This window comes from Giraffa tippelskirchi, chromosome 5 (genome assembly GCF_054371585.1).
Source record: "Giraffa tippelskirchi isolate mGirTip1 chromosome 5, T2T-mGirTip1v1.2.pri, whole genome shotgun sequence".
Classification (NCBI taxonomy): domain Eukaryota; kingdom Metazoa; phylum Chordata; class Mammalia; order Artiodactyla; family Giraffidae; genus Giraffa; species Giraffa tippelskirchi.
Genome location: NC_137279.1, coordinates 73,808,613 through 73,833,408, shown reverse-complemented (window position 1 = coordinate 73,833,408; position 24,796 = coordinate 73,808,613). Strand labels below are relative to the sequence as shown.

The 24,796-nt window shown below is 49.7% G+C and overlaps 1 protein-coding gene across 3 annotated transcripts in view; it reads left to right on the top strand.

Annotated features, from left to right (window-relative positions):
* MAPKAPK2 (MAPK activated protein kinase 2) overlaps positions 1 to 2,135 on the top strand; it is a 47,960-nt gene extending 45,825 nt beyond the window's left edge. For all 3 annotated transcript variants that reach the window (XM_081493261.1, XM_081493264.1, XM_081493263.1), the window contains exons 9-10: positions 7 to 87; positions 595 to 2,135. In XM_081493261.1, coding sequence (XP_081349387.1) covers positions 7 to 87; positions 595 to 738 — 225 coding nt within the window. In that variant the 3' untranslated portion in view covers positions 739 to 2,135. The remainder of the gene's footprint in view (positions 1 to 6; positions 88 to 594) is intronic.
* The last annotated feature ends 22,661 nt before the right edge of the window (positions 2,136 to 24,796 follow it).

Here is a 24,796-nt window from a genome sequence, read left to right as displayed (position 1 = left end):
CCCCAGCAATCGACGAAGGTCCCTCAAACCCCACTGCACACCAGCCGGGTCCTGAAGGAGGACAAGGAGAGGTGGGAGGACGTCAAGGTGAGGGGGCGCCTGGCCGGGGGGCTCGGCGGTGCTCATGGAGGTGGCTGGCTCTGCATCCTCTTGCCCCAGTTGTCTGTTACAACAGTGACTCTGAGCTGCTTCCCCAACCGGGCTGTGGGCAGAGGCTTCTGCGTCAGTCTAAAGTTGGCTGTGGCTGTTTCCTGCCAGCCCTTTACACTCTGCCTCTGAAAGGGCTTGAAAGGTCGTCGGGCACCGTCTCCTCACTTTGCAGATGAGGAAACTGAGGTCCAGGGTGGGGCCCTGTTCACCATCGCCCAGCTAATGCCTGGCTGGAGCAGATGTGAGTCCTGTTCTCCCGGCTCCTAGTCGGTGCTCTTTTGCTCCCCCAGGCTTGCTGGGGGACTCTGGGCCCTAGGGGGGCTCTGCTGACCCGGCCCTGGGCTCACTGGCCGGCTTGCCCTCTGTCTCCGCTCCCGCATGTCACCCCATCCTCGCCCTGCTCCGTCTGTGGCCTCTGATGTCTCTCCCGGTCGCCACCCCCAGGAGGAGATGACCAGTGCCTTGGCCACGATGCGGGTCGACTACGAGCAGATCAAGATAAAAAAGATTGAAGACGCGTCCAACCCTCTGCTTCTGAAGAGGCGGAAGAAAGCGCGGGCCCTGGAGGCCGCGGCCCTCGCTCACTGAGCGCTGGGCCGGCAGCTCCACTGGAGGACAAGCAATAACTCTCGACCTGGATGGATTTTTTAAACAGAGAGGCCCAGAGCCGTCTCCTCCCGCTTCCCCTCCTCCTCGGCCGCGTGGGGCCCGGACCTCTTCAGAGGCTGCGTTCTGCCTTCGGTTCCGGCCACCTACCTGAGAGGGGGCGCCGGGAGGCTGGGGCCCTTGCGAAAGGGGGCACCATGCTCTCAACCCTGTGCTCATTTGGCAATTTTATCAGTAATTTGACTTAGAATTTTTACAAACTTTCTTTTATTGTTCTTGCCCTCACTCCCGCCCGTGTCCCCCAAACCTCGCCCTGTCTGGAGACTGCAAGGGTTTGGGGTGTGTCCCAGGGTGTCTGGGGAACCCTCTTGAGGGGCGTCCCTGTGTTGCCCCGCTGGCACTACGCCCCATGTCCCCACTGGCTGAGGCCTGCCAGGAGCTGCAGACCATGGGGGGCCGGGCCCGGAGGCTCTGCTGAGCCCTCGGATGTCCCCGGTGTGCCAGACGGATAGGAGTGAGTGTGTGTGTGCGTGTGCGTGCGTGCGTGCGTGTACCCGCGCCCGGGTCAGTGCCTGTGCGCGTGAGGGGCCCCTACCGCGCTCGGAACCGTCTCTCCCCGGGCCCACCCTGCCCACGCTGGGCCTGCCGAAGTGCCTGGGAGCCTGTCTGTGCCCCCGCCAGGCCGCCCGTCCCGCCTGTGTGGGCTGCTCCGGGGGCAGGCGAGGACGCATGGAGCACTGGCGCAGCGCCAGGAAGCCGGGAGCCTCGCTCGGAATTCTCTCCTCCGTTCGTGCGGTCCTAGGCCTCCGCCGAGCTACCGAGTCAGTCCTCTGTGCCCCCTTCCTGCCGTTCTTAACCTGCTGGTGTTTGTTCTTTTATGTCTGCAGCCGTTTTGCAGCAGGCCTGCCCTCAGCCCACGTGGGTGAGCCTGCGTTTCGAGTGCCTCCCGGGCTCCGGGGCGAGCGCAGCACCCCCGTGGCCTCTGCAAGTGTCCGTGGTGCGGCCCAGCGGGCGGGTGGGGGAGGCCTTGCACCAAAGATGTCCCGACCCTGCTCCTCTCCCACCAGCCGCTCCCCCGCCCCAAACAACTCAGCGACGTGTCCAGGCCAGTGTGGGGTGGGGAGGCCCCCATGTTAACCGGAGCGCTGTGGGGAGAGGGCCTGCGCCGCGGTCCTGGGGCAGGGGGCGGTGATGCTTCAGCTCTCATCTCCCTTGGGTGGGGCTGGGGGTGCCCGGGGCCTTCTCGGGGTGCGAGAGCAGGGCTCCGATGCCTGCAGCACCTCCCCACCTCTGACGGCGCCCAGCTCTCAGACTGTTGTAAACTCTTGTCGTTTTGTATGAGCAAAATTGTCTTTACTAAACAGACTTAACAGTTGAAAGGCTTTCTCTCTTCCTTCCTGAGGTTCAGCCCCTTGACTCCCCCCACCTCTCATCTTCCCATGCATGGTGAGGGGTTCCCTGCGTTGGGAGGGCAGAGTCAGGGTATCCTGGGAGGGGAGAGACGTCCCCCCAGCCCGAGGGAGCCAGCGCTCGCCCTGTCGGGGGCCAGGGGGACGTCTCTGGCCTGGGCATGGGCCCTGTGGTGGGGGAGCCCACGTGCTTTGCCAGTTACTGAGTCAGGAGCCCAGCTGCTTCCAGCCGGGTCTTAGACCTGTTTAGCTACCCCAGATGCTAACACCCTCAGCCGGGGGTTGGGGTCGGGGTCAGGGTTAGGGCTAGGGCTGGCACGGGGACTGTGAAGAACGTGGTGGTGGTGAATTGGTCCAAATCCTGGGGAAGTGTCGAGGAGCAGGTGGACGTAGTTCCTGAAAGCTCCAGTAGGGGGTGCGGGGCGCCAGGCAGAAAACAAACCATCAGCTGGAAGAGGCCTCAGCGCTCCTGTGACAGTTCAGTCAGCAAATGTGAAGGCCAAGGCCCGGGGTATTTGAGATCTCATGGTGAATTAACTCTTGGTAGTGCCTAAGGAAGAAATTGGTTTATTGACCTCACTGCTCTCCCACCCAGTCAGGTAGAAAAGGAGCTGTTGATGAGTTTACCTGTATTTTCTCACTTGATCCTCGGAGCTGTCAGGGAGACAGGCAGGGCAGGATGGTTATCCCCACTTTATGAGTGAGAAAAGCGACAGTGAAGGGATGCGCTGGGGGTCCCCCTGCTAGTGGGTCTGGACTAGAACTCAGGATCCAAGGCCTGGGGTGTTCTTGTCCTAAGACCTTCTGCTGGGAGGAGAGAGGCCTGCTCACCCCCAGTCATCAGTGGGGTCCCGTCTCCCCTACCCAGCCTCGTGGCAGAGACAAGGCCCCCACAGCCTACCCCTCACAAATCCTGAATGTGGTTGGTTCCTGCCTTGAAACTCAACCCATGTCTCTAGAAACCATGTCTCTGCTCAAATGAGCCAGCGTGAAGTTTTCCTGTCAGAGAAATCCAGTCATGTTGTCTGCGCTTAACGTGGGTATCAGAGGTAATAAGAACCCGGGGAAAGAGGGAATAAGGGGTGATGGGGCGGGAATTGGGGTGCAGGGGAGCATTTCCCAGTGCTCTGCTCTCTTTGGGGGCCGTGTTAGTTTCCTGTTACCGCTCTAATACCACACGTTTAATTGTTAGACTTGTGAGGTCAGGAGTCCGATGGTCCCTCTGGTCTGAGATCGACACAGGGCTGGGTGGGCTGCGTTTCTCTCTGAAGCCTTTGCAGCTTCCAGAAACGTCTCCATTTCTTGGTGTGAGGCCCTCTTTCTCTGTCTTCAAGGCCAGCAACGTCACATCTCTCTGACCTCTGTTGTCACATCACTCTGACCTCGTCAGGAAGGCGCCTCCACTTTGAAGGACCTGTGTGGTCAGAGTGGGCCTACGTAGACACTGCAGCGGCCCTTCACCTCAGTCCCACCGGCAGAGTCCCTTTGCCATGAGGCGGTGTGTTCCCAGGCCCCGCGGTTGGATGTGAGCGTCCGTGGGGCCACTGCCCGGTCCCCGAGGCCCATGTCATGTCACCTTCTCATCCACCTGCCCCACACTTCAGCCCCGCATTCTGCTTCCTCTTCCACCCAGGTCAGCCTGCTTCACAGACTGGACCTGGCATTCGGAAAGGGTGGCTAGGGTGAAGGGCAGGAGGGGCCTGGCTTGATGAGAATGTTACCACGCCTGTCTACCCTCTCCAAGCCCCTGACTGTCCACGCTGGCGTCACCCTGTGATTCTCTGCCTCTGGGAAGCACTTTACCTCCTGCTAAACTCCCAGGTGGGGTGGCGGGGAAACTTTTGTACCTGAAGGCAGATGCTGGCTGGCAGGGTTGGAGGAAGCAACATAGGATGTGATTCTGGAACACCCTCGAGTGGTGTGAGAGGTAGGGAAGGCCCACGGACACTCGTGGGCACGTAGGAAGCCCTGGTGCTGCGCTGGGCGATCCCCTGGGTCTCTTTACAGTCATAAAAGCCTTCTGGGGGCGTTGGTCTAGCCTCCAGTTAACCTCAGAGAAGTAAAATGAAGAAGATAACTCAGCCTCAGAGAAGTGAAATGACTCTCCCAAGGCCTCATGACTAAGCAGAGGTCAATCTGATTTGGATCTCCTGCTTCCAAGTTTAGAGCTTCTTAAAAGCAAAACCCACCAAAGATAAGGAAGGGGAAAGAGGTGCCAGGCAGGGAGACAGCGGGATTCCTCTTCACTGGGCACACTTCTGTTTCTGTGGCATGGCAGTGGCTCTCCTCGGCCTTAGGGGCATTGAGTGCTGTGAGACGGTGGACTGGGACGTCTCGTCCGGGCCAGGCGGCTTTCCTCACGTCTGTCCTGCCCTCTTGTGGGCTGCCCTGCCGGGAGGGCTCGGGGAAGCCCAGGTTTGAAGCGGGGACTGTGGTCTAGGCTGAGTCCATGTTCCTGCTCGGCTTGAGGCCGCTGGGTTGGTAAACAAAAACAGAAAATGTGGGGCTTTCCTCTGAGGGGGTTGGAGACAGGAAATGCGGGGGTTTGTGAGTGATGGGTGGGTATCGCTGGTGGGCAGAGCAGGCCCCAGGCTGCTCAGGGTGTGGAGGAGCCTGAGCTGTTCAGGGACGAGGGTGGAGCTGGTGAGGCCGGGGAAAGGGGCTGTCTCCCCCACCAGCTGAATGTCCACAGACCTGCTGGGCCTTCTCTAGGCAGCGGGAGGCAGCTTAGAGGGGCGGCCTCTGTAACTCTCAGACTTCCCTGGTGGCTCAGCGGTCAATAATCCGCCTGCAATGCTGGTGACACAGGTTCGATCCCTGGGTCAAGAAGATACCTTGGAGGAAGAAATGGCAACCTACTCCAGTATGCTTGCCTGGAAAATCCCATGGACCGAGGAGCCCAGCAGACTACAATGCACAGGGTTGCAAAGAGTTGGACACGACTGAGCATGCGTGCACACGGCGCTCTGTGTCCTCAGCCTTGTGCATACGGCCCCTCCCAGGCTCTGTCTCTTGAAGCCCACGTGTACCGCCCACCCGCCCCCAAGAGGGAGACTGGCTGAGTTGGGGAGTAGTCGTTCTTTGGAAGGGACACCAGGCTCCGGTGGGGCCTTTTCAGCGAATTTGTCTTCCTTTCCCTGCACTCAGTCAGACCCAACATACTAAGTCACCAAATGAATGCCCAGGCGTTTCCTACCTGCACTATGCTTTAGTGGAAAAACCAAGTGTAAGACCCAGTGTCTGCCTGAATGCTAGTCCTTGAGATACAAAATCTGCGTGCAACTCTCAGAGATCTGGTCTTTCCTTTCTCTGCATCTGGAGTCCCAGACACATAAATTTTGTGGTTTGAATTGATTCAGTCAAGACTGCCCCAGTGAGGGGGTGCAGTCCCAGCCCAAGTGGTCTCTGTGGGCCCCAGAGGTTTTGAGACTGGAGGGATGAGTGAGGTCAGAAGATCCTGGACCCTCATCCCCTGTTGGGTGAAGCCCTCTGTGTGTGCCTCGCTGCGGGGGGACAATATTGGTCCTCCCCGACCCAGACGCGTGAGCGTGAAATGTGGCCAAGCCAGGACTTCAAGAGGGGGAGAGCACTGACCAGGTGCAGGGGTGGCCCCCTCCCCCGGACAGGCTGCCCTTCAGAGGGTCGGAGCTACTCTGAGGAGACTCCCTCCAGGAGCAGCAAGGCCACATTCTGATTCAGTTTAGTCTCAGTATGGCTTTACTATCCACAGTCTCTTTGTGGGGGTGTCCAGCCCTCCTGGCAGGGACAGTCGGTGCTCTCTGGTCAGCGGCCCTGGCCAGTGGCCCTGGCCGTGGTGGGGAGGGGAGCGCTGGGGCTGGCGGGTTTGACTGAGCTGATGGTCGGAAATGAGGGAGTGCGCGGTGGAGGTGTTCCCGTCAGGTTTCTGCAGCGTCCGAGTCCACTGTTCCTCTCCCTGAGTCTGGGATCACCCCTCTGGCTTTTGGTCTGCTTATCACTTCAGCTGGACCTTTGGCCATCTAAAACCTGACTTGGCCCCGGCAGTGGGGCATCCTTGGTGTTTTCTGTCTGTTTTCTCTTTTCAGCCCCTTCAACCTGGATTCCCCTCCTTCACCATGTTTGTTTCCCCCAAACCCAAATTTGGGAACATAGCCTGACAGAGATTTTCCCACGTATTTTGGAAGAAATTGGGATATAGTTGATTTACAGTACCATATGTTTCAGGTGTACAGTACAGTGATGTACAGTTTTTGTTAAATGTTACACTCTCTTTAAGTTATGTAGTGTTAGCTGTATTCCCTGCACTGTACAGTGTATCGCTTATTTATTTTATAGTTCGTAGTTTGTGTCTCTTAATCCTGTCTTGCCCCACGCCCTTCCTTCTCTTCACTCGCACCTAGGCCCTTATCTTTTGCTGTCTGGCTGCACCGCGCCTTGTGCGGGATCTTAGTTCCCTACCAGGGATTGAACTTGTGCCTCCTGCCCTGCAGTGAAAGCTTGGACCACCAGGGAAGTCCACCTCACCTGTTCTTAAATTTCTTAATGTTTCAATAACACTTACATGGTTATACCTTAAACTTAGATCATTTTTAGTTGTGCATTCTACACATTATGGGAAAGGGTAACATTGCAGGAAATTGGAGGGCCCTGGAGAATTGGGGTGAATAGTTTTCAAGGGCTTCGATGCTCTTTCCCTCTGCTGCATGCAAAGTCACTTCAGTCATGTCCGACTCTGTGCGACCCCGTGGGTTGTAGCCCACCAGGCTCCTCTGTTCATGGGATTCTCCAGGCAAGAATACTGGAGTGCATAGCCATTTCCTTCTCCAGGGAATCTTCCTGACCCAGGGATTGAACCCACATCTCTTATGTCTTCCCCTGCACTGGCAGGTGGGTCTTTACCCCCTAGTGCCACCTGGGAAGCCCCTCTGAGTGTCCCTGAAAATCTAGAGTTCTTTGTACGTCTTTCTGATCCCTGTTTACCATGGTCCCTACACCATGGGTTCAGATATGTTAAACCTGAAGCCCTTAGGAGCTTACTTGTAAAAAATACACAGTTTAATGTACCTAAGCTTCCATACTTCTTATTTTGCACGCACCAGCATCTCCAGCCTGGGTCTACCTTATGTCCATCCACCCCTTGGAGGGAATAATGATTGCTCTGAAGGGAAGTCAGAGCCGATAATCAGGAAGTCTTGTCTGTCAAGCCTGCAGGATTTCAGGTGGGACTCTGGGAGAAGTGACTGCTCCTGAGAGCAGGGAACCTGCATGTGATAAGTCATTTTTAGAGGGCAGGCTGCCATGCAAATGCATTCATTTGCATAACTTTCTTGCTCTAAGGGACAGTGAAGTTTCCTACCCTATCCGGCACCCCTGCCAGGATTTGCATGTGAAATATTGGGACTGGCTTTCCCCCTCCTTTCATGAGTCCTCTCCCCTCCACCCTGAGTTTAGTTTCTGTCCCCCAAGTCCTGTGTGACCAAATACTGTCTTGCCCTCTCTGATCCTAGGGGAGGAGTGTTCCTGGGCCCTGAGATGCAAAGGTCATGCAAATGAGCCTTCAGACGGGGTGGCTCTGGCCCAAGCCCAGGCCAAGTTGCTGGCTCAGGCCGCTGGTGTCTGGGACCATGTGAGACGTGATCCTGGTCCTTCCTCAGTTTCGGCAGCTGCTAGTCTCTTGTTCCTCAAATAGCTAGAGCCTCCCGAGGCCGTGAGGCCTTAAGGTTCAGAAAGAGCTGAGTTCTCCCAGCCCTTAGCCTCTGATTTGGAGGCCTGTGGTTCTGAATTCGCCAGGCAGAGGTTTACTCTGCAAAGAAATCACAATCTCATCTGACTGTGAGACCAAGTCCTTGGTTAGTTGTGACTGGAGCCTGTGCTGCAGGAGGTCTGGTTTCTGTAGTAAGACCCAGAGTGGCTGAGGGTTTTCTGGCACTCAGCTGTCTATTTTTCCGATCAGAAACCTTTTTTACGGAAACGGTCCTTATAGTGAGATTCTAACACAACCTCTCACTCCACCCACCCAGCCACAGCCGGCAGGACGAGAGCAGGCCATTTTCTGAGTCTGCAAGGAAGAGGAAGACGAGAAATCCAGTTTCTTCCTCTTATTCCACGTTCTGAGAATGGCAGCTCACCCAGCAAAGGTGTGTGGTACTTGCTGGCTGGATGAGTGCATCTAAAGAACGATTAACATAAGCGAGTCCAATCATTCAAATAAATTATGTGTGCTAAATCACTTTAGTCGTGTCCAACTCTTTGGAACTTACGGACTAACCTGCCAGGCTCCTCTGTCCATGGGATTCTCCAGTCAAGAATACTGGAGTGGGTTGTCATTTCCTCCTCCAGGGGACCTTCCTGACCCAGCAAGATCGAACCTGCATCTCTTGCAGCTCCTGCATTGGCAGGAGGGTTCTTTATCACTAGCACCACCTGGGAATCCCAAAGAAATTATATACACATGTAATTACATACACATACAGAGTGAAATGTGAAAGTTTTCTCTCTATAGTGTCACCCAACTATGCCAACTCCCTCTTCAGAAATAACTACTTTTTCTATTTTTTTTTTTTTTTGGCTGCACCACATGGCATGTAAAGTTTCCCTGACCAGGGATAGACCACAGTAGAAGCGCGGAGTCTTAACTACAGGACTACCAGGGAAGTCCTGAAGTGACTACTTTCAACGGCTTGATTTTATTTTGATTTGTCTATTTGTCTGCATACATCTATACTTAGAAACACAGGTGAGAAACTTCTATGAAGCCTATAGCAATTGAAAATGGAATCACTAGGCATATTGTTCAACAATTTGCTGTTTAAAAAAGATTGTGGTGAGGGAATTCCCTGGTGGTCCAGGGGTGAGGGTTCAGCACTTTCACTGCAGGGCCTGAGTTTGATCCTTGGTCAGGGAACTAAGATCCCACAAGCCGCATAGTGCAGCCAAAAAATAAAAAAAAATTGTGGTGCAATACACTACGCATAACATAAAATTTACTGCCTCTACCATTTTTAAGTGTAGAGTTCAATAGTGTTAAGTATATTCGCATTGTTGTGCAACCCATCTCCAGAACTTTTTCATACCTGTTAATTATGCAACTTGCTTTTTAAATTTGGCATCTCTTAGTGGGTGCCTGTGACAGAACTCAGAATGATCATATTCATTTTTAACAGCTGAGATTATTCCATAGTGTGGATGTACCATAATTTATTTATCTGCTATTGATGGATGTCTTATTTTTTTTAAAAAAAACTGTTAGTATTAATGATGCAAGCATCTTGCACAATATCATTATGCATATAGTAAGGAGTTCTATAGGCTAGATTCCTAGAAGTGGAATAGTTACATCAGAGGGTATTCACATTTTAGCTTTTGGTAGCACTGCCAAAAAGACAGTATCAGTTTATGAATGAATGTACTTGGTATATTGCTTTCTGAATGAGAAGTCCATGAAAGAATTAGCTGTCAGCAGTGGAGCAATATGGGGATAGAGTAAGTCAGCTGATAAGAGGGCGTTCGAAGCACTTCTCCAAAAAACAGATGCATACCACCTTGCATTGTGGGTGACTGGAAAAATCAAATCTGGAAGGGGGAAGGGGATTCCTAAAACCTAATCCCGCATCAGCAGCTCTGCTCACTCAATTACGATTATTTGCATAGGTTTTAGATGTGTAGGCAGAATGGCTCAAAGATGATTCTGAGGTTCAGCCTTAGTTCAACCTTCTACTGGTGTTTGAACAGGTTACCTGACCCACTCCTGAGACTAAGCAAGTGTCCCTGATGGGAACACCAAGTAGATGACAGTGTGCAAGGGACTTTAATATAAGAAAGACTGGTGGCTGCTGCAAGAGCCCCAGCGGGAGTTGGGTACCATGTGGGGTTACCGAGGAGGGAGGGTCCCTCCAATTAGGGAGATTGGGGGAAGAGAGGCTTGTGACGGTGGAGATGACTCTAACTCAGGATCCCTGGTATTACGGAGGACTCAGGAGATACGAAAGGAATTTTTCCTTACTATTCAGGAGCTCAGCCTCATTTCCCCTGAAAACCCTTTTTGGGATGCAGTTTGTATGCTCAGCCGTCTGCTGATTACCGAGTGTGAGATCCGGCTTGTGATGCAGTGGTCAATAACTCAGATGCACACTGCACAGAAGTCTTTGTAGTTGTGCTCAATTTGATTCCAACTATGGACAGGTGACTTGATCTCTCTGGGCCTCAGTTTACCAACCAGTATAATGGGGATAATAATTGTGGTGCCCCACAATTATTAATTAGATATTTATATTTATAATAATTATTAATTGTGAGAGTGTGCCTCACAGGTCTCTGGTTCCAGCATGATCATCCAAGGGCCCCAGCGCTTGCTCTGAAGCCCATGTGGCTTCTGCCTGGAGGCCATCCTCCCCCAGCCAGTGACTGGGCCCAGCAGGGATGCTAAGGCACCTGGGTTTCTGGGGGAGCCAGAACTCGAGTGGCTTTGACTGGAGGCTCCCTGGCAACTGTGTAGAACCTCTAGGACACCTGTGCCCAACATCTCCTCCCTCACTCCACAATGGCATCAGGTGGGGTCTGAAGGCTCTCTCTGCCTGGCCTGGGTCCCACTCTATTTTGTCTCGTAAAGGCATTTCTGCTCAGTAAAATGCTTGCATGTTTAAGCTCTTTTTGTCATCTGCCTCTCGAAGGACTCAGACTAACACTATAATACCACTGACCTCATTCGGTTGTTGTGAGAAATGAAAACTATAAAAATCATGTAAAAGCTCAAGCAATGCCTGGCACACAGCACGTGTTCCCATGTATCATAGGGGGTCATGTTATTATTGTATCACTGCGAGCAGGTTGACTTAACTAAAAAGGAGAGTTTGGGGTTGGGGATCTGGAAACGTGTCTTCCTTCCCCTCCCCTGCTCCATTTCCTCCCGCTCTCTCTCCCCACTGACCCGTGCCCTTTCCTAGTGGTGGCAGCTGTCCCTGCGGTGTCCTGGGCTGGCCCCTGTTGCCCTCTGCCTGGGAAAAGATGATGAATGCTGTGTGGCTTTGGTTGAGCAAGGCAACTACAGGGTCTGCAGCGTGGATGTTCAGACCCACGGACTCTGCGACTCTCCAGCCCGGCAGAGAGGACCCCTGTGCACACAGGGATGTGACTTGCAGGGGGGCAGCCTGAGTAGCTGGTGGTGGGGTTTTGGGGGGGAGGGTGTTGGCAGCCAGACAGAGCTGGGGGCCGAGGGAGTCTGATGGGAAGATGGTGTACCTTTGAGTGAAACAGGGCCCGTGAGAGGTGAGAGTGAGTCACGGGGTTTCTCTCAAAACCCCTTGCCCCTGGTATCGAGCATGAGCTGAAAGTGGAGCCCGCTGGCCCCAGGCTCAGCCCCAGTTCTAAGAATGGGTCTCCTTCCCTCCATTCCCACAGCTGACAAAATTAATCAGGCCCCTGACTTCGGAGGTGAGAACCACCAGGTTATATCCCAGCAGAGGAGGCCACTGAGACTGGGGCTGATGGAAAGGAAATGTGAGAGAAGCCGTGTCTAGGTTGGGTTTCAGAACCCAGTTCTTCGTGCTCACACCAGCAAATACAGTGTGGCTTGAGGGATTGAGCAGCAGAGGTGTTGCGGTGTGGTGTGGACCACAACCAGGACTCCCACAGCACCAGGTCACGTTCTGGCTTTCCCACTTACCGGCTCAGAGCTTTCAACCTCTGTGAGAAGCCTTCCTTTCCCATCAGTGAAACAGTGATGGAAAGGGCATCTTTGTCATGCTGTTTTGTGAGAATTAAATAGCTAACGGGTGTAAATGCTTGGCCCAGTTCCTGGCACACCGTGAATGAAAGAACACACCCAGCCCAGCTCAGAGATCCCATCCCCCTTTGTGACTTCTTTCTGCTCTTGTGGATTTTGACCTCCAACAGCCCTGTGAGACAAGTGATATTATCATCCCCATTTCATGGATTTGTAAGTGGAGGCTCAACTTGATTGAGTACCTAGAAAACGATGCTTTGTAGTTCAGGACCCTGATGTGATCCCCCAAAGGCCAAGAGCAGGCAGTGAGGTCAGCTGAGGCTCAGAGAGGCTCAGGGTTGCTCATCCTGGACAAGCTGCAGCACTCATGGACCTGAGGACTGGAAGATGCTGCACCCCCTCTCCCTGCCCCCCAGACTCCCCCCTCCTCCCCCAGACCCCTAGGGTGGAACGCTCCTCCTTCAGATACCTGCCACTTGTTTCCTTTACGTTCTGTTCCTGTGTCATTTTTTCAATGACGTCTACCCTGATTGCTCTTCTTCAAACTGCCGCTTCCTCCCCGCCCCCACCCCTCACTCTGGGTGCTAGGTTCGTTTCCGTGACTTTATTTTTAAAAATCGTTATTATTGAAGTATGATGTGCATGCAAAACAGCCACCCTACTTAGACACCCCCCTCCCCCATAGATCTGATCATCTTCTTACAAGCTGCATCACTTATTTGTAATGACTGGAACGTGAGCTCCACGAGGGCAGGCGTTTGTGTCTGCTTTATTCACAATGCCCCCCCCGGCGCCTGGCCCTGTTCGGTGATTGTTGGCGGGAACCTAGGAAGTCCTAGTATTGAGCACAAGACAGAGAGGCCCTGCCTCCCTGACAGTTTCGAGGAGGTGCCTATGACTCAGTGCCAAAGGGTGTGGCAGAGACTGCGGCACGTGCGGCGGGGGTGGTCCCCAGGGGCCAGGGAGCGGGCCTCCCAGCGGAGGGAGGCGGTGGGCACCCGACCCTCCCCGCCCTCCTGCCGGCCGAGACGGCGCCCCCGTCCCCGGAGGGGAGCCTTCTCCCCGGCAGACCCCCGTCCCCCTCGCTGATGCTTCACCCGTTTCCTCCTGTTCCGCCCTCAGTGGGTCCTGTGGCAGCAACCACACTAACCATGCCCCCCAAGCGCACTCCTCAGCCTGACCTCCCCGCAGGCCTGCCAGGGGCTGCCACAAAGCAGCCACAAACCTGTGCAGCCTACAAGGGGCACGTGGAAAAAAATGTGCCCCTGGAGTTGAGGTGAAGTCCTGGAGGCACCGTCCCTGGTTCCTGTTAGGAAGCTGATGTAAATACCGGGTGAGCCAATGGATGCAGCTGAGGCTTAAAAGATGTCCTGAGAATTCCATTTTTTTTCTTTTAGTCTCTATTTTAATACTTGATCTATGTCTTAAAATTGCCATCTTTGAAAGTAAAAGTGTTAGTCGCTCAGTTTCGTCTGACTGAGACCCCATGGACTGTAGCCTGCCAGGCCCTTCTGTCCATGGGATTCTCCAGGCAAGAACACTGGAGTGGGTTGCCATGTCCTTCTCCAAGGGATCCTCCTGATCCAGGGATTGAACCCGGGTCTCCCACATTGCAGGCAGATTCTTTACCATCTGAACCGCCAGGGGAGCCCTAAAAATTCCTTTTAATAACCTAGCATCTGTCTACATTTCAGCAGCTACATTATTTAGACAAGTTATTGGTCATGTCACTCTATTATTTATTTGTATTTAGTATTTCAAATCAGAAATCAAATTGCCAACATCCGTTGGATCATAGAAAAAGCAAGAGAGTTCCAGAAAAACATCTACTTCTGCTTCATTGACTACGCTAAAACCTTTGACTCTGTGGATCACAACAAACTGTGGAAAATTCTTCAAAAGAGATGGGAGTACCAGACCACCTTATCTGCCTTTTGAGAAACCTGTATGCAGGTCAAGAAGCAATAGTTAGAACTGGACATGAAACAACGGACTGGTTCCAAATTGGGAAAGGAGTACATCAAGGCTGTATATTGTCACCCTACTTATTTAACTTCTATGCAGAGTACATCATGTGAAATGCCAGGCTGGATGAAGCAGAAACTGAAATCAAGATTGCTGGGAGAAATATCAATAACCTCAGAAATGCAGATGACACCACCCTTATGGCAGAAAGTGAAGAGGAACTAAAGCCTCTTGATGAAAGTGAAAGAGGAGAGTGACAAAGCTGGCTTAAAGCTCAACATTCAGAAAACTAAGATCATGGCATCCGGTCCCATCACTTCATGGCAAATAGATGGGGAAACAATGGAAATAGTGACAGACTTTATTTTCTTGGTTTCCAAAATCACTTCAGATGGTGACTGCAGCCATGAAATTAAAAGATGCTTGTTCCTTGGAAGAAAAGCCATGACCAACCTAGACAGCATATTAAAAAGCAGAGACATTACTTTGCCAATAAAGGTCCATCTAGTCAAAGCTATGGTTTTCCCTCTAGTCATGTATGGATGTGAGAGTTGGACCATAAAGAAGGCTGAGCACTGAAGAATTGATGCTTTTGAACTGTGGTGTTGGAGAAGACTCTTGAGAGTCCCTTGGACTGCAAGGAGATCCAACCAATCCATCCTAAAGGAAATCAGTTCTGGATGTTCATTGGAAGGACTGATGTTGAAGCTGAACCTCCAGTGCTTTGGCCAGCTGATGTGAAGAGCTAACTTATTAGAAAAGACCCTGATGCTGGGAAAGATTGAAGGCAGGAGAAGGGGACAACAAGAGGATGAGATGGTTGGATGGCATCACCGACTCAAATGGACATGAGTTTGAGCAAGCTCTGGGAGATGGTGAAGGACAAGGAAGTCTGGCATGCTGCAGTCCTTGGGGTCACAAATAGTCAGACATGACTGAGCAACTAAACAACAGCAATTAAGAACTCTATTTTTATATCAGCTTTTTCCAAGTGGAAGCTTCCAAAATCGTATTCATTGTGGTATAATAGAGCGATTAAAAATAAATAAAAATCAAGAAAAAAGAAAAGTGGGACAGTAACTACATCCCCCAGAAGCTCTGGGCCGCAGCGGGACTGGGTCACACTGGAGCCCAGACATTTAAAGCCCTGCTATTGTCTATAAGAGGGTGGAGCGTCACAATTCTTATGGGAACCCATTGTTGTTGTTTAGTCACTAAGTTGTGTCTGACTCTTCTGTGACCCCAGGGACTGTAGCCCGCCAGGCTCCTCTGTCCATGAGATTCTTCAGGCAAGAATACTGGAGTGGGTTGCCATGCCCTCTCCCAGGGGATTGTCCCAACCCAGGGATCAAACCTGAGTCTCTTATGTCTCTTGCATTGGCAGGCAGGTTCTTTACCACTAGCGCCACCTGGGAAGCCCAATTTTATTAATATAAAGCTATCAAAATGTGGAAATGGCAATGGTATTACATAATAAATGTGCTTCTTTACTAATACATGAATTAACAGCAGTGGGCCAACAAATCATTGACATTTCTAAGTAGTGATGAGTGTTGAGGTATCTAAAACAACCATAATGGGATACAGAATATCTGTGATTTCTGTCAGTGACAAGGTCATAGGCACTGTTAATGCTACTGTGGTCTGTATTTGTTTTCTATCCTCTTAATAAAAACAAAAGGTTACATTTTGACTAGAGGTTAGTGAAAAGATAAGACATGGCTTTTTCCCATTCTCCTGCCGGGTTAGGAATTCCTATTTTAGAGCATCTCTTCCACTCACCATGCTTTGAGGGCCCGGGAGAGGTCCCAAGAGATTAAGCCTGTTCACGCTGGTACTCTTGGGTCATCCAGCTCAGTGTCCACACATGTGAGACTTGAAGTTTGTTTTGGGGATTAAAAGGAAAAGAATTGAGTACATCCTTATTCTCCTAGGTTAGGGCTCAGTTGTGTCCGACTGTTTGTGACCCCATGGACTGTAGCCTGCCAGGCTCCTCTGTCCATGGTTTTCTCCAGGCAAGAATACTGGAGTGGGTTGCTATTTCCTTCTCCAGGTCATCCCGATCCGGGATCGAACTCACATCTTCTGCATTGGCAGGCAGATTCTTTAACCTGGGAAGCAAAAAGAAAAAAAGCCAGCTGCCTCCCTCTCTGGTACATTGAAAAGCAGGTTGAGTGATGGACATTCTGAGAACGTCCTCGAATCAGAGAATCTCAGGGCTAGAGGCCTGCAGAGGGATATTGCTGCTTCCCAAACTTTCTAAAATCGTGCAACATCAAATAATATTGTTCACACTTAACCCTATAAACCTGCTACTTAAAAAGTGTCCCTGCTCTAAGTCACTGAATAGCTACATACAGAGCAAAAAGCAAACTGCAGTCAGTCCTTTAGGGATATGGTCTCAAAGAGGTAACATTTTATCTGTTTCGCTAACAGAAAATGTATAGCAATATTTCTGCCAATTCTTATAGCACATCTGCCTTTGTTTTCATAGGATCTGGGCTGGAGTTCGGTGAACTCTATAGCTTGTCACCAGCATCAGAGTTTACCCCCATGCCCCAGGAAGGAGTTTCTGTAGCCGTGTCAGAACCTATGCCACTTTCCTCTTGGTTCGTCCTTGGTGACCGTGAAAAGGGGCAAGAGGTGGCCGATTTACAGTTGTCCTGTGAGACCTTTACAGTGAAGCCAACGGCGCTTCAGTTCAGAGCCCTGACATGCAGAGGCCCTTTTCTAATTTGGGACCTGTTCCCTTTATTTTTTCTTAAAGACAGCCTCTACATTACTCAGGCTTTGGGCCCCACAAAGCCTAGATTGCTTGCTGCTTGCAATCCACCATGGCAGGGAAGGCTGGCCCCGAGCCACGGGTTCCTACCCCTTCCCCAGCTGCTGCGGGGAGAAGCTGCCCAGCTTGGGACTGCGTTTTCCTCAGCGACTGAGTTCTAATCAGTGCAATGTGAGCAGAAAGGAAATGCCCACATTCCCTGCTTTACCTGTTAAAACCTCCCATCAGTCTTCTGTTTTCCTTTCTACCTTCGCTTCTGGCCTTGGTGTTGACACTCAAAGCAACTATGAAAGCTGTGTGTTGCTGAAGCAAAGTGAGTGAAGAGTCTGACTTCGTTTTTGATGTTTGACTGGGACATCCTTCGAGCCTACCCCTCCCCTCACCTCTTCCGTCTCCAGGAAACTTGCCCCGTCCTTTGGCACTAGTGGGAGGTGCAAACCATGCGGGTCAGCCCGAGCCTCGGAGCCCTTAGCAAGTCCCCTCACCTAAATATCACCAGCCCCCAACTCCCTGCTCTCTCCCAAACCATTCCTGGGTCTGTTCCTCAGGAATGAGGAAGTCTGAGAAGCTGCCCTATTCCCCACAGAGAGCCTCATTATGTGAGCAATAAACCTTTCCATATCCTCTTGAGCTATGTGTGTGTGTGTGTGTGTGATTATCAGTGTGAACCACATTTGGGTGTGTTTGGGGTCCACCCCGTCTCTGCGGGGTGACTCTGACACAGAACCTCCATCACCACGGATGACGTGTGGAACAGGATTCTTGTCTCTATCTCTCTGCAACCCTCTTGCTGCCAACCCCTCCACACACATCCTTTCCGGGAGTGACAAATACATTTCTATTGTGTTAGGTTACTGAGATGGCAGGGTTTACCTGTCACAGCAAGCTAGTATTACCATAACTTACCATAGGCAATGACAAAGGTGACTCTAGTTCTAGTCACGTCTGTCAAATTAATCCTCACATCGTAAGAAGCTTCTGGGAAACTGGGGGGAAAAAATCACTGGATGTCTTCCTTTCTGGCTTGAGAGTAGGTGCTGACTCTTATCTAGCAAAGAGATTGTGGATAGTAAAGCCATTTGATCCAGGACGTAGGAATAAAGATGCTGTGATTCAGAAACGATGAATTATTTATTTATATTAATATGACTTTACTCATTCACAGTATTTTCCCATGGAAATAAGAGGGGAGGGAGGAGGTTATCATGCGTTATACAGCAATAGGAGAAGGGAAGGAAAGAACGAACCCAGAGCAGCAAAATCAATCATCCAATAAGCAGTCCAGTCATGCAGTCTCCACAGCCCAAGGAAGGTGCAGGTCAGGAACTTCCCTCCCCTCCCTCCTCCAATTCAAGATTTCACCCAAAACGGTGGTTTCTCGAAGAAAACAGGGAGTTACACTTGTCCCCTCTCCTACTGAACAAATTTCAGCTCCTGTGACTTGTGTTTTTCTTGATACGTGAGCATCTTTCCTTCTCACTCTCCCACTCCCAGTTTCTATGTGGAAGCACTGTCCCCACCCTCAGAGGAGAGAGGAACCCTGGATTACGAAACAGTAATGTGTGAGCAAGTGAGGAGAAGGCAGCCGTCACCAGAATTCAGTCAATTTCACTAAGGTTTCACCTGTAAGGCTGTGATGCCATCTGTGTCGTGAAGGTGCTCCAGGAGACACCTGAGACTGGAAGAGTCTGCAGATGTGAGTGCAGAGTCAGATTTTAGAGGAGCCTTAAAGCCATGCCTGGGAGACAAAGTATCTCTGATAGGCAGGCTGGGACAAGACTGTGGCTCAGAGAAATTCAGGCTCACTCACCAAAATGAGCAGACGCTTTTACACGGTGGCCGTCTAGTGTGGACAGGGCAGATTCGAGGTCTTTCTGCTCTAAATAAGCTACTTGTTTCATATGGTCACTGGACCGGTAGATGTGGACGTCCAGGATACAGACTTGACCATCTGGATTTCATCAAGGCATCTGAGAAAGTCTAACATGATCAATTTCTGGATGAGCTCCAATTGTTTCTTATTTCTAGCTGGCAGAAGGACCTTGACTGATATCTGATGTGCTGTGGCCTTGACACACCATGTTTAATGTTCTATCAACTTGGGCAAAGATAGAGAAGCCACATTTATCAAAAGCTAGGTCAATTATCCCAAATATTTAAGAGTAAAGGAGACACAGATGAGCATACACCATAGATTCAATGTAAAAATCTGTATAACACAGAATGAAGATGAAGTGACTTGGTCATAGTTCAAATTTAAAAGATGGGATTTTAACTGACTCCAGGGTATTAGTTCCTAGGGCTTCTGTAAAAAGTGGCCACAAATGGGATGTCTTAAAACAACAGAAATGTATCCTCTCACAATTCTGGAGGCTTGAAGTCCAAAATTAAGGAGTCATCAGGGCTATACTCATTGTGAAGGCTCCAGGAAAGACTCTTCCCTGCCTCTTCTGGCTCCTGGTGATTGCCAGCAATGCTAGTGTTCGTTGATTTGTGGCAGCATAGCTCCAGCTCTACCTTTGTAGAGGACCTTCACAGGACCTTCTTTCCCGTGTCTACATCTCTGGATCCCGATTATTTCCCTTTTGTTGTAAGGACCAGTCACTGGATTAGGGTTGGCACCGCTTCCGTATAACTTCATCTTAATGACATCTATGAAGACCCTATTTTCAAATAAGATCACATTCCAGGTACTGGGAGTTTAGGACTTGAACAGATCTTTCTTTTAAAAATGGAAATAACTTGAACAAATTCTAAGGGGAGACATCGTTCAACCCATAACACCTCATATGGCCAACAGTGTGCTGCAGCTGCCGCTGAACGATCTCACGATAGTGATGAGGCCACATCGCAACAGGCGATCCTGGGGAAGGAGGGCAGCCTCCTAACCAGCCGGCGGATGCATCCTGAGGCTTCTTGGCGGGATGTGGCTCCTCCTGATCCCCTTGGCTTCCATGCCTCATTCTCCATTTCTCTCTCTCTCTCTAATTGTTTATTTTTAATTGGCAGATAATTGCTTTACTGTATTGTGTTGTGTGGAAAATTCTTAAAGAGATGGTAATACCAGACCACCTGACCTGCCTCTTGAGAAACCTGTATGCAGGTCAGGAAGCAACAGTTAGAACTGGATATGCAACAACAGACTGGTTCCAAATCGGGAAAGGAGTACATTCAGGGTTGTATATTGTCACCCTACTTATTTAACTTATATGCTGAGTACATCATGAAAAATGCTGGGCTGGATGAAGCACAAGCTGGAATCAAGATTGCCAGGAGAAATATCAATAACCTCAGATATGCAGATTACACCACCCTTATGGCAGAAAGTGAAGAAGACCTAAAGAGCCTCTTGATGAAAGTGAAAGAGGAGAGTGAAAAAGTTGGCTTAAAGCTCAACATTCAGAAAACTAAGATCATGGCGTCCGGTCCCATCACTTCGTGGGAAATAGATGGGGAAACAGTGGCTGACTTTAATTTTGTGGGCTCCAAAATCACTGCAGATGGTGACTGCAGCCATGAAATTAAAAGACGCTTACTCCTGGGAAGGAAAGTTATGACCAACCTAGGCAGCATATTAAAAAGCAGAGACATTACTTTGCCAAGAAAGGTCCGTCTAGTCAAGGCTATGCATTTTCCAGTAGTTATGTATGGATGTGAGAGCTGGATTATAAAGAAAGCTGAGCGCCAAAAAATTGATGCTTTTGAACTGTGGTGTTGGAGAAGACTCTTGAGATTTCCTTAGACTCCAAGGAGATCCAACCAGTCCATCCTAAAGGAGATCAGTCCTGGGTGTTCATTGGAGGGGCTGATGTTGAAGCTGAATCTCCAATACTTTGGCCACCTGATTCGAAGAACAGTCTCATTTGAAAAGACCCTGATGCTGGGAAAGATTGAGGGCAGAGGAGAAGGGGACGACAGAGGATGAGATGGCTGGATGGCATCACCAAACTCGATGGACATGGATTTGGGTAGGCTCTGGGAGTTGGTGATGGACACGGAGGCCTGGCGTGCTGTGGTTCATGGGGTCACAAAGAGTCGGACACGACTGAGCGACTAAACTGAACTGAACTGATTGTGTTGGTTTCTGCCACATATCAATGTGAATCAGCCATCGGGACACATATGTTCCCTCCCTCTTGAACCTCCTTCCCACCTCCCACCCCAAGCCGCCCCTCTAGGTTGTCACAGAGCATCAGGTTTGACTCCCTGGGTCACACAGCAGATTCCCACTGGCTGTCTAGTTTTACATATGGTAATGTGCTTGTTTCTGTTCCTCCTTGGTCTCCATTTCTGATACCTCTTCCTCAGCCCACCCATTAAACAACTCTTAGATTCTCACGCTATATACTTTTTATGAGTGAGCTGACCTCCCACAGCTTCCGTGTTGCTATCCCAAAGACTCGAAGATCTGTGCCAGTGTCTCCTGAAATCAAATTAGATGTCTCCATCTAGATAGATATCATAAAGGACCTCAACTGAATATATCCCAAACTGGGCTTCGCAGCTTCTTCTTTTTCAAAGCCTGGGCCTCATCCGGTGTTTCCAGCCTCAGTCTGTGGCATCGCCGTTTGTCTCCAAGATCCTCGATCTCCCCCTGTTCTTCTTTGCCCACATCCAGCCAGACACCAAGTTTAATTGATGCTACATCTGAACTATTGCACAAATATGTCTCTGTAATTTCCTTTTTATTTCACTGCTGTTACCTTGGTTCAAGTCACTGATATTGTTTTTTGTCTTGGGTAACTGTAACAGGCTTTGAATTGGTCTCCCAGACTCTGATCTTATTCTCAGCTAATTTGCTTTCCACACAGCAGCCAGAATGCAAATACAATCATGTTATTTCCCTGCTTAAAACCCTTCAATGGATTCCCAACTTCTTTAGGATATGAGTCAACCTCCCTAACGTGGTCTCATAGAGACACTGTGGCCTGATCGCTGCTTCCGTCTTAAGACCTGCTTCTCTATGTTGCCTCCTCTCTCTCTCCCTCCTTTGCCTCACCCTCCGCATCTTCGTACCTGCTTTCCGTTAGCACCGCACATTGTTCCTTTCTCTTTTTGCCTAATTAACTAATACTCATATTTCAGGTCTCAGTTTGAATGTCCTTCTTGTACGGAGGCCTTTCCTGATCCACGGCTTGGTCCCATCAATGACTGGTCTACCACATTGCACAACTCCAAAGGGTGAAATGTGTGTTGTACTGTGTGTGAATGGTGCCCGGACATTGTGCAACGCAGTGACCAGGCACACATACGTGGTTCCTCACTGTGATTGTTCACTCGGTTCTTCTCCTGGGGCTGCAGGTTCCACCTCCAATCCTCTGCTATGCTCCTGGCACACAGGAGGAGCTCAGGCAACACTTGTGAAATGAGTAAATGAGGCATGAGAGAGAAATGACTCTCTTAGTGAGTGCATACAAGAAAAAGAAAAGTGCGGGAATGGAAAACATCCTAGAAACCATACCTTTTACAGAAAAACTTAAGAACCTATGGGTAGTTAGCCTGAACAGATTAAGACTAGAATAGATAGAACAGCTGTCTTCCATATTTGAAGGGCTAATCCATGTGAAGATGAAATACGTTTCTTCTGTTTTATCCCAGAAAATATAAATGAAACAATTGAAGGCAAGTTACAGGGAAGCAAATTTGGTCCTGATAATAAAATTCAAATAGCTTTCCAATAGCGAAGGCTCTCCAGAAATGGAACAGGTGGCACACAAAGTGATAAGTTGTGCTTTATCGCAAACATTGACCTGTGAGCCCGAGGTCTGTCTGTTAGGATCGTTGTGGCTGGCAGTTGGGCAGCTGAACAAGAGAGCCTCTGAAGGTGTAACTCAAAATGTTTGTGATTTAATGACTATAGAGAAAGCTTTCTTTTTCATTAAGCTCAAGCATTTATTTAATGCTTTCTCTGAGCTTGACACTGTTGGGGATATAGGACTGCCAAGATCCTGCACTCAAAGGTTCTCCACTGGACACAGTGAGGAAGGAGAGGGTGGGATGAGCTGAGAGTAGCATTGACATAAATATTTTACTGTGGGAAGATAGCTGGTGGGAAGGTGCTGTGCAGCTCAGAGAGCTCAGCTCATTGCTCTGTGATGACCTGGAAGTGTGGGTGGGGGTGGGCAGGAGGGAGGCTCAGGAAGAAGGGAATATACGTATGCATAGAGCTGATTCGTGTTGTTGTACAGCAGAAACTGACACATCATTGTAAAGAAATTATGCCTAAATTAAAAAACTAAAAAAACCCATTAAGACAGTTTCACAGTCAGGTTTCAGAAACAATGTCAAGCTTAGGAAATAATTAGAAGACAAAGCCTTTCAGATTATCATCGATTGTCTAAACGTGTGACACAGAGGTGTGGTCAATGAGAGGAGATAAGAATGCTGTCTTCCACTGTGGTAGAAGCCTTCGTAGAAGAAGAATCATCTGAAAAGGCCCTGAGAGGGTGGGAAAGAGCTGTAAAGTGGTTCCACCTCAGAAGAAACAGGGTGAGATGGTAGAGCTCTGTGAGAAATGCAGATGAGGGCAAGATTGTGAAGCTGGGGCTCGTCATACACTTCATTGCTGGCATCAGAGTGTGGGCTTAGCTCTGCAGAGCTCTGGTGTCTTTAGATGAAGGCAGTCAGAAGGTGGGACATGGGCTGGCCTAGGACTTGGCTGAAAGGGAGGATTCCTGTCTTGGGGTGAAAGGGGATGAACTCCTTCCACTCCTTCCCTGTCCTGAACTCCCTCAAATGCTGGGGGTTCAGTGAATGAGTCAGAGGTGACTCAGCCACTCAGAAAGAGGAAGGAATATGGGGAGCCTCAAGATGGAGGAGGCTGGACTGCATATAGACCGAGAGGTCCCGCATATTTTTCATGCAGATTTTGGCTGTAACCGCAAACTCAAATAACAGTGACTTAGTCAAAAGGAAAATTATTATCTTGCATATTGAAAATTCTCAAGTGGTTCTCAGAATTTGATTGGTCAATTGATTGATTGTTAATTCATGGGTTTTACAAAGTCACCAAGGTCCTAATTCTTTCCATTATTCTGTGTGCTATTTTCTGCTTGTTGATTTATCTTCTCAGGCTGAGTTCCCTCTTGGTCTCAAGAAAGGCTTAGAAATGTGGACAACAACCAGAGGGATAAAAAGGTCTAATTTTTTTGCTCTGGAGAGCGAGAAACTCATTTCTCAGTAGTCCTTCAGCCAGCCTCTCACCGAACTTTGATTTGGTTATATCACAAATCTTTGTCTAAATCAGTCCCTGGACAGGAGGAATAAAATTAAAATGGAAGAGTCCCAGCTCCCGTGAACTACAGGGAAGCCTCACATTGGAACAAAATCAGGGTTCTTTCTCATGAGAGAAGAGGAAAATAGCAGCCAATGGCAGCTGCCACATTTTCTTCCTAGTTACGATACTGAGTTCTTTAGGTTTAATGGAGAGATGACCTCACTTGCCTGAACTGCAGTCCTTGTCAGGACCTGTGGTTGGTATATTGCTGCGGTCCTGTAATTCTCATTGGAGCAATGAGTTGTGAGTTCAACCCCATGGTTTTTAAGGCAACTCATAGTCCTTACTGTGGGCCTGGTATTGTGCACAGTATTTCATGTAGTGCATATCTCAATATGCAATTCAAGGGCTATTTCCCCTACCTTCAGATGAGGAATTAAGATTAGCCAATTTACACAAGTCAACAGTAGGTGCAGAGCAGGGATTTGAAATCTAATATATGTATTTCTTTTTTTTTTAAGTGAAGTGTAGTTGATTTACAGTTTTGTATTACTTTCATGTGTGCAGCAAAGAGATTCAATTATATATATATATATATATATATATATATATATATATTTCCAGATTCTTGTCCTTTATAGGTTATTACAAGATACTGAATATAATTCCCTGTGCTACACAGTAGGCTTCAGTTGCTCAGTCATGTCCAACTCTTTGCGACCCCATGGACTGCATCACGCCAGGCCTCCCTGTTCATCACCAACTCCCGGAGTTTACTCAAACTCCCATCCATTGAGTTGGTGATGCCATCCAACCATCTCATCCTCTGTTGTCCCCTTCTCCTCCTGCCTTCAATCTTTCCCAACACCAGGGTCTTTTCCAATGAGTCAATTCTTCACATCAGGTGGCCAAAGTATTCGAGTTTCAGCTTCAACATCCGTCCTACAAATGAACACCCAGGACTGATC